The 14,959-nt window shown below is 54.2% G+C and overlaps 1 protein-coding gene across 3 annotated transcripts in view; it reads left to right on the forward strand.

Annotated features, from left to right (window-relative positions):
- ADCK1 (aarF domain containing kinase 1) overlaps positions 1-14,959 on the forward strand; it is a 116,175-nt gene that overhangs the window by 43,039 nt on the left and 58,177 nt on the right. For 2 of the 3 annotated variants that reach the window (XM_032405699.1, XM_032405701.1), the window contains exon 4: positions 2,006-2,209. In XM_032405699.1, the coding sequence (XP_032261590.1) occupies positions 2,006-2,209 (204 nt within the window). The remainder of the gene's footprint in view (positions 1-2,005; positions 2,210-14,959) is intronic. The other variant, XM_032405700.1, reaches the window with a different exon arrangement.

Here is a 14,959-nt window from a genome sequence, read left to right on the forward strand (position 1 = left end):
ACCTGGCCTGCTGTAAGTCCCAGTGAATACAGAATGGCTGAGGTCTTTACTGGGCAGGGAGGGGAAAGTGGGGTGTGTCCTCACCTCACCTTCCAGTCCTCTGCTTCCATGTGGTCTTGACTCCAGAGCAGCTTTGACGTGGGGGCTGAGCGTGCCTCCCTGGGGGAGAGGGCCGCTGGGTGCCGGCCGGACGTGGGCTGCAGTCTTGCTGTATCTCAGGACTGATGGGTTGTGGATGCCTGTCTGTTGCCTCTCATTCTGCCAGTGATTATGACCTCTCCTCCTCTGGGTTGGAATTTGGGGAATGATTATTTGAGCTCCAAGAAGTCATTTGTTCACACCAGCCTGGACCTTTGCTCTGGGAGGAAATGCCCAGTTCCGTGTTTGACCATGTGTGCCTTCTTTCTCACTTCCTTGAAACCAGGGCTTGAGCATGGCCTTGGCCAGCCACACCACTGATTTCCTGCCGTCTGCCCCTGGTCTGCTGAGTCCCCAGCTCCAGAGTCTTAAAGAGAATCTACCCCTTTCCCACAATCCTTTGACACATCTAAGAGCACACTCTCTCTCTTAATTTCTTAGGATTAATGTCCTTCTTCCTGGTCCTCCTGTCAGGGGAAAAAAAGACTCTCCGTGGCCCAGTTTGGACCAGGTATTTGCATTCAGGCTGGAGGACTCTGCCCAGGGGGATGGAGCATATGTGTATAGGGTTCCCCGAGAGTGCATTGGGGTGGGAGGCAGAGGCGTCTAGCAGGGCCAGCTGGAGTCCAGGGCATCTCCTCTGCTGTGGTGGGGCAGGGGAGATGGGCTCCCTGGCTGCTGGGACAAGGGTGTTGAGGACTGTGGTGTTATCTTCTTAGTTTCTAAAGGAACAGTTTTCTGTGTGGTTCACTTGGCAAATAATTGTATAGGATCTTTAACTGTTTCTTCCATCATTGTTGCCAAAAGTTATTTAATTCCTGAGGTGGTTTATTGCCTCCAGTATGTGCTTAATTATGTCAGCATCTTCCATAACACTTAGACTGTAAGTCCGTTGTAGATGTTTACCCCCTCTTGGTTGATTTTGTGGGTGGAAGCGGTTCCCACAGGGCACTGGGCTCCCTTTCCTTCTCTCTGTGCTCATGGCCCCATCCTGCCTCAGAAGCTGTAGCTCCAGGAGGGCAGGACCCTCACAGTTCCAGGACCCTCGGTTGAGCTGGATTGATACCTGGGGGATACACAGCCTGGGGCCTAAGGGGGGCCATCTCCCAGCTCTGGAAGGACAGAGGGCATCAGGCTGCAAGTTAAGGCTGCCCTGTCCTAGGCGACCCACCCAGCTGCCTGTTCCATGCACCTGACATTTCCCAGTAAACTTTTCTTCCAGTTAAGAGGAGCTCCCTGTGAAAGTGTGCTGAGTTAAAAGAGCCGCAGGTTTGGAGCATTTTCTAGACCTCCTTTGATCTTTATGAGCTATTTCTTCATAAGCACAACATCTGAGTTTCTTATTTTTAAAGATACCAGTTCCTGACTCCCTGAGCTGCTGTAAGGATTCAAAGAAATGATGCACATGACCATGACTTAGAAACTGTAGACCTCTAAGCAGATAGTGTTATTAGTGTATCTGAGGCTTGGGTGGCACGTACTTTTACTCTGTGCACCCTCAACTGAATCATTAGTAGATTAGATTTGGTTAAAAGCCTTGAACGAGTGCTCTGGTTCCTGGGCTGGGTGACTTTTGATGGGAAGAAGACCAGAAGCATGGGAGCATCGGGCGTCTGAGGAGGCGGCCTCCGGCTGAGGCTGGGATCGACTGCTCTAGGTCCCAAGACTGGAGGAGAGCACTGAAGCAGAAGGCGAGTGAAGGTGCGTGTGTGCGTGTGTGCGTGTGTGCATGTGTGTGTGTGTGTGTGTGTACACGTACTCTGGGGAGCGAATCAGGGTTTTCCGGCAGAGGGGGCAGGAAGAGGGAACGATGTCCACTGGACAGCGGGCGCTCACACCTCTCTGGCGCTGGCCTGTCTCCCTGCAGGTACACCTCCGTTCTGCCAGGCGTCTCTGTGAGCTGTGCTGTGCCAACCGGGGCACTTTCATCAAGGTGGGCCAGCACCTGGGGGCCCTGGACTACCTGCTGCCGGAGGAGTACACCAGCACGCTGAAGGTGCTCCACAGCCAGGCCCCGCAGAGCAGCATACAGGAGGTCCGCCAGGTCATCCTCGAGGACCTGGGCCAGGAGGTGGGTAGCTGCCAGGGCCAGGACGGCTGGGTCCTGGGCTGCCGTGTTCTCGAAGGGCCTGGCAGAGCTCTCGCTGCTGGCGGGCTGGGGCTCCGCCGCTGGAGCGGAAATGTACTTCCCGGCAACTCTCAGTAGTGAAGTCAAAGGGGTTACAAGGCGCCTCAGTGGCCCTCCGTAAAAAAGATGACTTGAATCATCTGAAATAGTTGATATGCGATTGCTATTGTTCTGCAATGTGATGGGATCCATAGGGTCCAGCCTAATAACATCTGTCAATTATTGAGGCTTTACTGTGTAAGAACAGCTGTACTGTGCCCCCTGCATTATCTCACCTCCCCCTCAGGGTAAACGTGGGAGGTAGGGACTGTTATTTACCCCATTTTGCAGATGAGGGATAAAGGCTTAGGTGGAGGAGATTCAGCGAAGGGTAAACCCAATTTAGGGCTGGAGGCCAGGAGGAGCAGGGTTAGGATGGAGGGACCCCACGCGGAGGGGACAGGATTGGCACGGCACAGGCCCGTGCGTGGCTTTGCTTCTTGCCAAGACTATGGGCCTCCTGCTTCCTATAGCACGAGATTCACCCCCAAATTAAAACTAAATAAATCACTGTAATAACAGTGCGAAGTGCATCATTGCTGGCATGTGGCAGCTCAGTGGGGGCGGATGCAAGGGAAGGAAGGCAGCAGATTAACCCTTGGAGGCCAGCTTGTCTGTGGAGAGCCTTAGGGGGAGGCAAGAGCTGGTCAGTGGCCCCCTGTAAGTCAGGGTGGAGTGAGATGAGAAGTTTGGGGTGTCAGCTTCATGGTGGGGCCCACCCAGCTGGCCAAAGGATGTTTGGGGTCAAAAGATTTCATCTGCATCTTCAGGGCCTCTTCTCTAGTCCCCCTGGCCATGTAGTCCTGAGCTTGTCTCGAGCCCTCAAAGAAGGGAGGCTAATGTCAAGGTCACGGTTCTGAGGGGGCGTCCTTCACAGCTGGGAAGCTCAGCAACCTCAGGTTTCTTAGCCCAGCTCCCACAGGCACACAGTTGAACTCTTTGCTCTCCCCCTGCTTCCTCCTCCCTCCCGGGAAGATGGCATTTGTTCTCTGGTGACACACTTTCTCAGTCTGTGGGTGGAGGGAGGGGAAAGGGGCTGCGTGGGAAGCAGGGTAGGTGGGTGTGGGGGTGTGAGGGCGGGGAAAGTCACTCACTCTGCACTTCCCTCCTCCTCCCGCCTCTCCCATGACACTGATGGGGAGCAGCTCTCCCCGCCAGGAAGAGGTCTGAGCAGATCCCACTGATTGTGGGCTCCACACCGGCCCTGGGACCCTACGTGGAAAGCTCTGTTTCATCCCTGGTTTCAGGAATGTGGTTAAAGGGGGCCGAGACTGTCATGTATCACCATCTGCTGGCTGGGTTCAAGTTCTCGGATGGGCTCTGAAGACCCCTGGAGCTCAAAGACTGCGTAGCTGCCCCTAAATCTCAGACTGAAAGAGCAGGGAAGGTGGCTAGAGGGAGCTCGAGCTGGTGTGTTGGGGCTGCACTGGTTGATTGCATCGGTGCCTCTTGAGGACCCTTCCCATCAGCAGAGGCCTTACAGGGTCACTGGTGTCCTCACACCAGTCCCTGTCCCAGGCAGATGGGGATGGCCCTGAGGGGTGTCCCCAGCAGGGTGTGGGAGATGAGAGTGAGCTTGCATCTCTCCTGAGCCCCATGATTTACATGTGGCTCTGAATCCTTGCGAATCCCTGTACAACAGCCAGTGCAATCGGCGTGGAGGGAGAGCGAGTAGAGGGGCAGTGTCGTGGCATAGGGGTGTGTGTGGCTGGGGTGGGGGTGGGGCCGCAAAGCTAGGGGAAAAGGGTGTGAGCGACAGGATGAGGCCTCGGATCTTCTGACTGCCAGCCTAGTGCTTTGTCTCCTATGTAACAGAGCTCCTGTTTGGCAGAAATCGTTTGGAAATCTATTTTCTGTGTCTGTATGTCTGTGTCTTGGAAGTTTCTCAGCTAGTATTACCAGAAAGAAGCTTGCTTTTTTTCCTTTTATTTTAAATGCTAGGCTTAAGTCCTGAAGGACAGGATCTGGGAAGCAGTTAGTAGCCCGAACTCTAGGAGATGGGGGTCATTTCTGGTGACTCCAAAGTGACCTGGGTCTGAAGAGGGTTGGAAATGGTCTCCACCTTGGTCCCCTAACTGCCCTTGGGACTGTAGGTCCAGGTGCAGTGCCGACCATAGCCAGCAGATGGCGCCGGAGCTTGAGTGTCAGGGAAGGATGCCGAAGACTTGGCCCTTTCCAGGAGAGGGGAGCCCTGACTGGCTGAGACTTGAGCTTTCTTCTCCTGGTCATGGTTCATGCTGTGGAAGGAGCCCAGGCTGACACCTTTGCACCCTGAATGGGGCAAACATAGGCCTAAGCCATGAGGTTATTGACCACCTTGGTCCCCAGGAGTTCTTGGCTCCCTGCTGGAGGACCTGGCGGGGTTCTGACCACCAGCCCATCCTTACACATTCCTCTTCTGGACTAGGAGTCCTCAGAGGCCCCCTGCAGGCATGAGCAGCCTGTAGTTCTGTGTTTTAATACCTGTTCCTTCATTTTCCTTTCCTTCTCTCTCGTTGTTGTCCAAGCAGCTGGTATTTAGTGAGGAAGGCACAGTGCTAGAAGCTTTGGGTTTAGCCAAGGATGGGTAAGACCTCATTCCAGCCCTTGTAGTGTGGGGTCATTGGGAGGTACACATCACTGTGGTAGCTGGCCATGTACATGCCCACAGGGTTTACAGGAAAGAGAGAGGGAGAGAGACGGGGAGAGAGGTTACTTTTGGGTGGGTGGAGGCTGTCTGAAGCAGATGGCATCTGACCCAGGCTCTCAAGGATGGCTGGGATTGGAGGAAGCAGAGGTTGGAGGAGGGGACTTCTGACTGGTGAGATGGGCTAAGGAAAGGTACAGGCCCCGGAAAGCATAAGGTACAGAGACTGCATGGTGATAGTCTTGCTAACTAGCATATGGGGTTCAGGTTGGTGAATAGTGGAGCTGAGGTTGCAAAGTTGGTGCTGAGGTCACACTATGAAGGGCCTCGAGTGTTTTTTTCATAACATGAGCCTGAGGGAGAGGAGAACTTGGAGAGGGACCCAAGCAAAGAAGGATGGAGTGGGGCCAGATTTTCTTAGCGAGGTGGGAGATGAGGACGTCTTTCCCAGGTGGGGAAAGGGAAGGTGGGAGGTTTGAGGTGGGTAGAAAGCTTGGGGAGGGGAGTTATAGTGGGACTTAGGAAGAGATGATAGAATTGTCAGCTGCACTGGTACAGTTATTGGTGGTCATGGACCTACTCACATCCCTCCTCCCACCCCCTCCTTAACACACACACACACACACACACACACACACACACACAGTCTGATCTCATTACAATATATTTCAGTAAATGATCCAGTTTTGCTTTTTGTTTTGGAATATACTAGAATCAGATTAAGGTTCTTTCTAGCTCTAAAATTGTATGAAAAACTGAAGGAAATGAGGTCAACTGCCAGAGTGATGCACAGAAATACCTTTGTTAGGGGCACCGCTTGTACTGGTGTTGGGGGATTGGGGTTTGGCTTGTGTACTCTGAAATATGTTGTTTTTTTTTTTTTTAACTGCAGTATTTTATTAATTTCTGACTTTCTAAATTATTTATTTTAGAGAGAGAGTGTGTGCACATGTGCAGGGGGGAGGGGCAGATTGAGAGAGAATCTCAAGCAGACTCCACACTGAGTGTGGAGCCCAGTGCGGGGCTCGATCTCAAGACCCTGAGATCACAATCTGAGCTGAAACCAAGAGTTAGATGCTCACCCGACTGTGCCACCCAGATGCCCCTCTGAAACATGATTTATCATATCAGTCTTCAAGTCAAATCAAGTCTGATCTAGACTTGAACTTGTTCTGTAACTTCCTATAGTACCCGGGGACACATGCTGTGTGTCACAGGAGATCCATGTTCTTGAGGGACCATCTGACCAGAGTGGCCATTGGAACATGGAAGAGAACCACCGTGCATCAGGTGGGAGAATGCACACCTGTGGTTTCTTACGGACCTACAGGTACAGGTGGAGGGTTAACATTGTTTCTTGCTTTAAAGGCTCAAGTTATAAGCAAAAGTTCAGGAAAGAGATAAAGAAACTTTTCCCCCAGGAACCTCTGTCATTTATTAAGCTTGGGCGGGGGGTGGCAGAGAGAAGGCACTCTTGGCTTGAGGACCAGCAGGAGCAGAAGTAGAAGGCAGGGAGGTGAGGTAGGAGAACGCCTGGCCCATATGAGGGCTTCCTGGTGGTGGGGGCACCAGGTGGGGGCAGTGCAGACCCTGGACAGAGATTGGAGCAGGGACTTCCATGGAGGCCTCAGGGCTGGGTGAGGGGGTGCTGGGCATGGATGGGGGATGGCAAACTCTGGGCTGATCCTTGTCATTTCTGCATGCTTGCATGTAGAACCTCTGCTGGTACCTGGAGAACTGTGTGAAAAGCAGGAAAAGGCACCCCCTCTGGGCACCCCTTCCTGCAGGTGGCAGCTCTGCCAGGGCTGGATTTCCTTTTTCTATTAGTCAGGGTTCTCCAGAGAAACAGAGTCAATAGGGTGTGTGTGTGTGTGTGTGTGTGTGTGTGTGTGTGTGTGTAAAATAAGTAGAAAGAGATTGATTGGTTTTAAGGAATTGGCTTATGCAATTGTGGAGGCTGGTAAATCTTGCATCTTTGGTGTGAGTGGGGAGGCATCTGGTTGGAGATCCAGGAAGAGCTGATATTGCAGTTTGAGTCTAAAGGCCGTCTGCTGGCAGAATTCCCTGTTGCTCCAGGAGGTCAGTCTTGTTCTAGTCAGGCCTTCAACTGATTGGATGAGGCCCACCCACGTTATAGAGGGCCATCTGCTTTACTCAAAGTCTACTGATTTTTAAAAAAATTTTTTTTTTCAAAGATTTTATTTATTTATTTGACAGAGAGAGATACAGCGAGAGAGGGAACACAAGCAGGGGGAGTGGGAGATGGAGAAGCAGGCTTCCCGCCGAACAGGGAGCCTGATGCGGGGCTCGATCCCAGGACCCTGGGATCATGACCTGAGCTGAAGGCAGACGCTTAACAACTGAGCCACCCAGGCGCCCCCAAAGTCTACTGATTTTAAAAAAAGATTTATTTATTTATTTTAGAGGGAGAGAGAGTATGTGTGCACGTGAGTGGGGGGAGGGGCAGAGAGAGAGAATCCTCAGGCAGTATCCCTGCTGAGCGCAGAGCCCGATGCGGGGCTTGGTCTCAAGACCCATGAGGTCATGACCCATGAGATCATGACCTGAGCCGAAACCAAGAATCGGATGCTTAACCCACTGAGCCACCCAGGCCCTCCAAAAGTCTACAGATTTAAATGTAAATCTCATTCAAAAACATTCTTACAGAGACATTAGAGTAAAGTCTGACCAAGTGTCTGGGCACCATGGCTCAGCCAAGTTGACACATAAAATTATCCCTCATGGTTCCCACCTGGCCCTCAGTCAGGACTACACATCTGCACCCTTGGTCCTGACAGTCGAGCTTCCTATTAAGACTTGGAGGTGGGCAGGAGCTAAACTGCTTCCTGTTGTATTGGCTGTGTGACCTTGGGCGTGCTACTTATCTTCTCTGTCTCTCATTTCCCTCATCTGTAAAATGGGATAGTGACAGTACATGCCGCACAGGCTGACTGTGGGATTAAAGGAATTAACGGCCGTGGAGTGTGTGGAGCCTGTAGGCAAAGGGCAAATGGCCAGCACATGTTAGTATCATTCTGGTGTTACGCTGGATGCTTTATGCGTGCGAGGAACCCAGATTCTGAGAGCCTTGTAAATGGCAGAGTTGGATCTTTAACCAGGTTTTCTGGTAGCTGGTATGGCTCTCCATCCCAGATACTGCTTTGCTAGTAGAATCCTCCTTTCTCTTCCCTGATCAGTACCCAAGGAAATGTCAGCCCCTTCCCTCGCTGCCTTGGGAGCCTGTCCCCTGGGCTTCTTAAGTACTGCCCTGTGACCCCCACCTTGGGGTGGGGGTACTGGCAGCTCAGCCAGGCCGCATCAACCAGAGCAGTGTCCTGAGGCCATCAGCAGCAGCTGCTTTGTGCTCTCGGTGCCTAGAGCTGACTCCCCAGATGAGGGGTCGAGGGCAGCCACGGAGGCCCAGGGTCACCAGCTGGTGGCTGTGCTGTGTTCAGGACCCAGCCCTCCTCCTTGCAGGATGGCAGCAGGACTCGGCTTCCCTCGTCCTGCAGGAACTGGGTGTGGGTGTAGGTGGGGACAGACATGCGCTGGGCTGGACAGGGGTGAGGGACACGGTTAGGGCAGACGGGCCAGAGGAGCCGATTCTACCGGGGCGGGGGGGGGAGCCCATGGCTGGCAGAAGACTTCCCCTCCCTGGTGACACATGCTTCCATCTCGTATTCCTTGCAGCCTTCTTTCCAGTGTTGCTCCAGCTTCTCCCTGCCCTTCTCTTAGTTACACACATTTATTGCGTGTACCCCTGTGCCCATTGCTGTGCCAGCCCCTGGGCGTCCCTGTGCCCCAGAGCTCTTGCCCCTGTCCTCGCACCCCGGCAGGGGCCTGGCTGAGGCCGGCTCACCCTTCACCACCCGGGCTGCTCCGCTGGCCTGGAGCTGAGGACCACCTGGCGGGCTTCAGTTGTCTTTAGATCTGCTTCCCTTGGTCCTCAGCACAACCTTTGTCTGGCCTCTGGTTCCCTGAGACGGCTGCCGTGTGAGCATTCTGGGAGTGGAACAGAACGAGCTGGTGGCTGCAAAGCTGTGTGTGGGGAGGACTTGGGGGCAAGAGAGAGAGAGTCACCTCCTTCGGGCTTCCCAGCAGCTCTCAATAAAAAATACATTTATATTAAAAACATAATGAAGAATAAAAAAAACATTTTCCCCCCAATCATACTGAACATCAAAAGGAGATTTTTATCAATTATGGGAGAGAGATTTTGGCCATAAAATGGTAATTTAATGAGTAGGAGATGGATGGCGGGAAGCATTAATGTCAGCTAGGACGGATGGTGTGCCATTAGTCACTGGGGGAGAGACTGAGGCGGCCTCCTGGCCCCTGCCTCCGCCCTGAGCAGCTGCCCTGCCCAGCCCTGCAAAGCCTCCTCCTTGGGGGCTCCGCTCCATCTCCAGGGCACCTTCGGTCCATTGTTCCATAGCTTCTGTGTGGCCCTCACCTAGCCTGGGCCACGTTCCTCTCGTGCCTGTGGAACAGAGCCCCCCAGAGAGCAGGTCAGGGGCTGCTCCCCACCCCCGCAGAGAGCAGGTCAGGGGCTGCTCCCCACCCCCGCAGAGAGTAGGCCAGGGGCTGCTCCTCACTTTCTGTCCAGCCTCACCCCCCGCTCCAGTCTTCACACGGTGACCCCTGGCCACATGGGGGTTTCACTCCATGCACCCCAGGCCTGTCCTCTCACTTCCCCTTCTTAACTCGGCAGGCCCTTTCTCATCCTTTGAGCTCTGGGTCTGACGACACCAGCACACGCAGGTACACACAGTCTGAATGCTTGCTGGGTGTCAGGCCCTGTCTCAGTTCTGCACGGATCAACTCCTCACCTAAGACCCTCTGAGATCAGTCCTACTATTATTTTACAGATGGGTTATTTTACAAATAAACCATTATTTTATGGTTTCCAGTGAAATCGTACCCTTGGCTCCTCACACACCCCCAGTCAGGATTCGTGACTCTTTTGTGTTTCCCCTGGGTACTTTCTGTCCCTGTCACAGCTCTTATGCAGTTATTTGTTGCATTAAGGTTGGTTGCTTTTCTATCTTGAACCTCGTACGGGGCCTAGTGTGGGCTCTGCACATAGTAGGTGTTAGTCAGTGTGGTTGCGCTGAATTACAGAATGACTTTGAGTGCCCCTGTCCCCTTGAAGCCTTCACTGACCTCACCCAGGTTGGACCGTGGGTCCAGAGCACTTGGTTTGACCTCTTATGTCTGGTCATTTCAGTGCTGGGTTTAAGTTCCTGGGGTGGGTGGTCTCCTCCTGCTCTTCTTGGGGTTCTCTCGGAGCACTGCCCAGTGCCTGGTACACCAGAGGTGCTCACTAATGAGTTGTTACCTGCACGGAGACACTCTGACACAGGACGTCATGGCATGGTGTGATGGGTCCTGGAGTCCTTGGGGTGGCCAGCTCTGCTCCTGCCTCGGTCTCGCTTCCATAGTCCCCTGGGGTGTTCCTGTAGGAGCCTGTGGAGGGCTGGGTGAGGGTGTGTCTGGGGCTGTCTCAACTATGGGCTGAGGGCAAGGGCAGGATCTGGCTTCTGGAAAGAACAGAAGGGTCATTTCTGAGGTGGTATGGCATACTGATTAATCAAATAGGCTTTGGAGTCAGAGAGCCTTGCACGAATCCCAAATGCTACCAGATTTTCACTGTGTCATTAGTTCTTTCTGAGCCTTAGTCCCCTCGTCTGTAAACAGGGATGCTGACAGAACCTCTGCACTAATAGGGCCATGATGAGGATGGAGAGCTAGGGCCCATCTGGGCTGCACAGTGAATCCTGGCAGCTGTTAGCTCTGGTCGTCACGTGCAGAGCTCCTGTGAGGACAAAATGAAGCAGGCACACTGGGACCCTCAATTGTATTCAGCACCCCCACCGGTGCCTGGATCTTCCTGGGGGTTGACAAACACTGGTTTTTCTTGTTTGACCTTTGTCATTCAGTGGCAGGTGCCTTAGGCAAAAGTTACCCAAGAGAATCACTAACTCTTGGGCTGTGATGGTTTAGAGATCACCTCATTCAAGGCCCGTGTTTCACAGGTGAGGAAACTGAGGCTCAGTGAGGGAGGTCACTGGCCCAGAGTGGCACAACTGGGTGATGGTGGGAGCAGAACTCGAACCCAGGTCTCTTGACTCCCAATCCAGTGCTCATCCTCCTGTTGAGGGCTGGGAGCTTGCTGCCTGGAGTGAGAAGGCCAACATTCAGAGACACAGCTGGTCTTGCTGCCAAAGAATCCTGGAGGGGCTCCGTGGCTTTCGCCCTACGTGGGACTTTGTGGCCTCCTATGGACTTGAGGAAGCCCTCTTTTCATAAGTTCATCCCTCACGGTGCAAGGATTCTGGGTGTTCTTTGTATCCTTTGGCCAGCCCTCCCACTTGCCAGTGGTTTGGGATGATTATACCCATGTGCTCACCGTTCACTTTCAATCTGCAGACCAGGCTCATGGTACATCCCCCACTCTTTGGGGGTCTAACTTGTAGGGTGGTACCCAAACCCAGACCCTCTGCTTAGCTGCTGCGTTGGGCCTGATTGCTGGAGAAAGTGCCTCAGCTGATGGTGGCCCCATTCACAGACTCTGGAAGGTCAGGGCCCACCACCCACTGCTTCGCTCACTCAGAAAATACAGATTTGTTGAGCAGCCGATAGGTACTTACCTCTGTGCCAACGCTGTGGGGGATATAGAATATGTCAAAGCCACGTCCCTCCCTCCCCAAGCCGGGCAGACAGAACAATTCACAGAGGAAGTAATTATAGAGAACAATTAAGCACTCAGCTGTGGGGCTGATGCAGGGGAAGTTCAGGGGGAAGTTCAGAAGAGGGCTCTTGGAGGAGGTGGCCCTCGGAGGATGAGGCAGACTGGAGGAGCGAAAGCGCGAGGCCCTTGGAGGCTGGCGGTGGGGCGGCTCCACGGTGCCCGGGAGCAGAGCCGCGGGGCTGGGCGGCAAGGGCCCCGCGGCTGGGCTGTGTTAGATTGCGAGGACTGCTCTAACAAAGCTCCACGGACCGACGGCTCAAACACCAGAAATCTGTTGTCTCAGCTCTGGTGGGCAGGAGTCTGAGACCCAGGTGCCGGCAGGGCTGGTGCAGCCAAGGCTGTGAGGGGGAGTCTGCTCCCGGCCTCCCCTCTAGCTTCTCGTGGTTTGCTGGCCATCTTCGTCCTTCCTTGGCCTGTAGAAGTGCTACCCTGATCTCTGCCTTCACGCTCGCCTGGCGTGCTTCCTGTGTGCTCGCCTGGCGTGCTTCCTGTGTGCATGTCTGTCTCTGTGTCCAAATTGCCCCCTTTCATAAGGACACCGTCATATTGGCTTAGTGCCCCCTCACCCCCATGCCAGGGTGACCTCATCTTAACTAATTGCATCTGCAATGACACTTTCCAAGTGAGGTCATATTCTGAAGGTTAGGTGCTGGAGGTTGTGACCCCAACATATGAATATTTGGGGGCCACAATTCAAGCTCGAGCAGGTGAGAGCATTAGCGCTTTTGTAGCCGTGAGGATTGGAACCCCAGCTGGAACAAGCTGAGGCAAGAGGGCAGACTTCCTGTGTCCTGTGACCATGCTTTGGGAAGGGATGGGGTTGAGTAGGGCTTTTGGGGTGCTCTTCCAGGACTCCTCTCTGTCTCTCATGTTCTTTCTGCAGGTCAGCTTTGTTCATGGCTGCTTTCCTGCATGAGCCACTGCGTTTGGCATCCCTCAGCCTCACCTCTTCCCAGGTCTGCCCCCAGCGGGGCCTCCCCCACCCCCACCCCAACTCCACTTTCTTTTTATGAAATTCCAGATCAGGACTCTGCCCAACTGAGCCTAAGTCAGGTGTTGTACTGGGTTGAATGGTGTCCCCCACGCTCCTCCACCCCATTCCTCTCTACCTAGAACCTGAGAACGTGAAATGAGGCGTTTGCGGCTGTAATTTGGTAATTTAAGGAGTTTATAGTGGATTGGGGTGGGCCCTACATCCAGGGACTGGTGGCCTTGCAAGGAGGTGGCAGTAGAGATTCAAGGGATGCAGCTGCAAACTAAGGAACTGCCAAGATCGCTGGCAGCCCCTGGAAATTAGGAAGAGCCAGGAAGGCTCCTCCCGGGGGCCCTCAGAGGGCATGCAGGCCTGCCAACACCTTGATTTCAGACTGCTGGCCCCCAGAACTGGGAGGCAATACATTTCTGTTGTTTTAAGCACCCGTTAGCAGTGATTTGTTATGGTCGCCCAGGGAAACAAATACCAACGTCCAGTCCCTGACCAATTGCAGAGGTCGGAGGAGGTGGGGTCCGTCAGAACATGTCATCCCTCTTGTTTAAACCCTAAGGTGACAGGTGGGGTGGGGTGGGAAGCAGCAAGGCAGAATGTGGCATAAAAGACATTCATGTCAGCGGATGATAATATCGTGAGAGTTTCTGTGTGGTACTTGCCAGGTAGTACACATTGGCTGGATGTTTTATAGATATTATTTCTAACCATTACAATAATTCTGCGAGGCTGGTAGATTTTACCATTCCAGGTTTCCAGATGAGGAAGCGGGGGCCCTGGGAGGTTAAGTAACAGCCCCAGTCTCCTAGCTAGAAGACGCAGAGCCAGGCTTTGAACTCAGTTGTCTGGGCCCCCACCCCTCTTGCTAGGCAGCTGCCCCCCGAAGAGGGCCCGCGTTCTGGAGGGCAGTAGAGTGGCTGTAGGGGTGTAGGCACTGGATCTTGGTGTGCAGGCTTTAGGGGGTCACCACGGGCCCCAGGTCTTAGAACCCGTGTTCAGTCACATCAGCTAATAGCGTCTGTGTGCGTGTGCATGCGTGTGCGTGTGTGTGTGCGTGCATGTGCGCGTGCGTGTGTGTGCAGGCCTCCACGGCTGATTTTGGGCAGAGTCGGCCAACAGTGCAGGACGGCTGGAGGGGTGCGAGGCAGGAGCCACGCGAGGAGGCTCTTTCCTTCCTCCGCATCTGGTACAGGTGAACTCTCCCTTTTGAGCCTGTCTTAGCTGTTTCCCGAAGCTGGGGCCTGGCCAGCTTTTCTCCCCTCAGCCTCTCTCAGGAGCTCAGAGCCAGTGTCCCCGGCTGGCCACAAGTCGGAGAATGAGTGCCGCAGCCACTGCTCTTGAAGGAGCTGCCCTGCCAGTGGCCCTTGTGCCCTCGGGACTGCCAGGCGGACCGCAGGGTCCTCATCTTCTCATTGCATGAACTCACGGCCTGCCTTCCCCTCCGCAGGGGGAGGGGGTGGGTCTCTCCTCGCAGGCGGCTCGGGCTCAGGTTGGCTGCGTGGGCAGGGTGATGGGATTGTTGCGGCTCTGATACCTTCTCCCCGTGTCCGAGGGAGCCACGGCCGGGACAGAGCGATGATGTGGAGGCCTGGGTCCCCTACGGTCTTAGAGGGAACACAGTCACCCACCTCAGCTGGATGCTCGCCTCGTGGGAGGTGCTCATCCTGGCCGGGCACTCCCAGAAGGACGACTCCAAGGAGAGGGTTCTGGTGAGAGTGGTTTTGTGGGAAGGTCTGGTGCAGCTAGGAGGGAAGCGGGAACGTGGTTCAGGGAAGAGAAGGCCCTTAAACCGGCTGCCGCCGTGGGGACATTGGGACATGGTGCCAAACACTCGCCTTAAAATCATCCCACCCAAGGGCCAAGGGAGAAGATTGGGTGTTTATACACCAGCTTCCTAACTTCACAGCCACAGAGAAAGAGCCCCCAGGCTCAGATGCAAATGCTGAAGTTGCAGGAGGGAGCAGGGGAAAGATCTGGAGGGATGGGCGGCTGGTGCGTACTGTGCAGCTCTGTCCCCCTGTAATCCCCAGGGCTGCCCTGCGGGGGGAGTACTCTCATCTGAGCCAAGGCCAGAGAGGTTGAGACGTGTGTCTGAGGTTGCACAGAGACAGGAGGCTGAGTCGGGAGCAAAACCAGGGCTGACTGAAGATCCCAAGGTCCTAACCCGTGAGTGCTCTTGCTCACTGGAAGGAGCCCTGGGCCTTTCCCCAAGTTTCCTGTCCTAGCAGTTTATGGCTTCTCCCAGCATTCCCGAGTGGGAGGTGGGACAGAGAGGTCAAGGAACTGCATGTT

This window comes from Phoca vitulina, unplaced genomic scaffold, assembly GCF_004348235.1.
Source record: "Phoca vitulina isolate PV1807 unplaced genomic scaffold, GSC_HSeal_1.0 scaffold7, whole genome shotgun sequence".
NCBI lineage: Eukaryota > Metazoa > Chordata > Mammalia > Carnivora > Phocidae > Phoca > Phoca vitulina.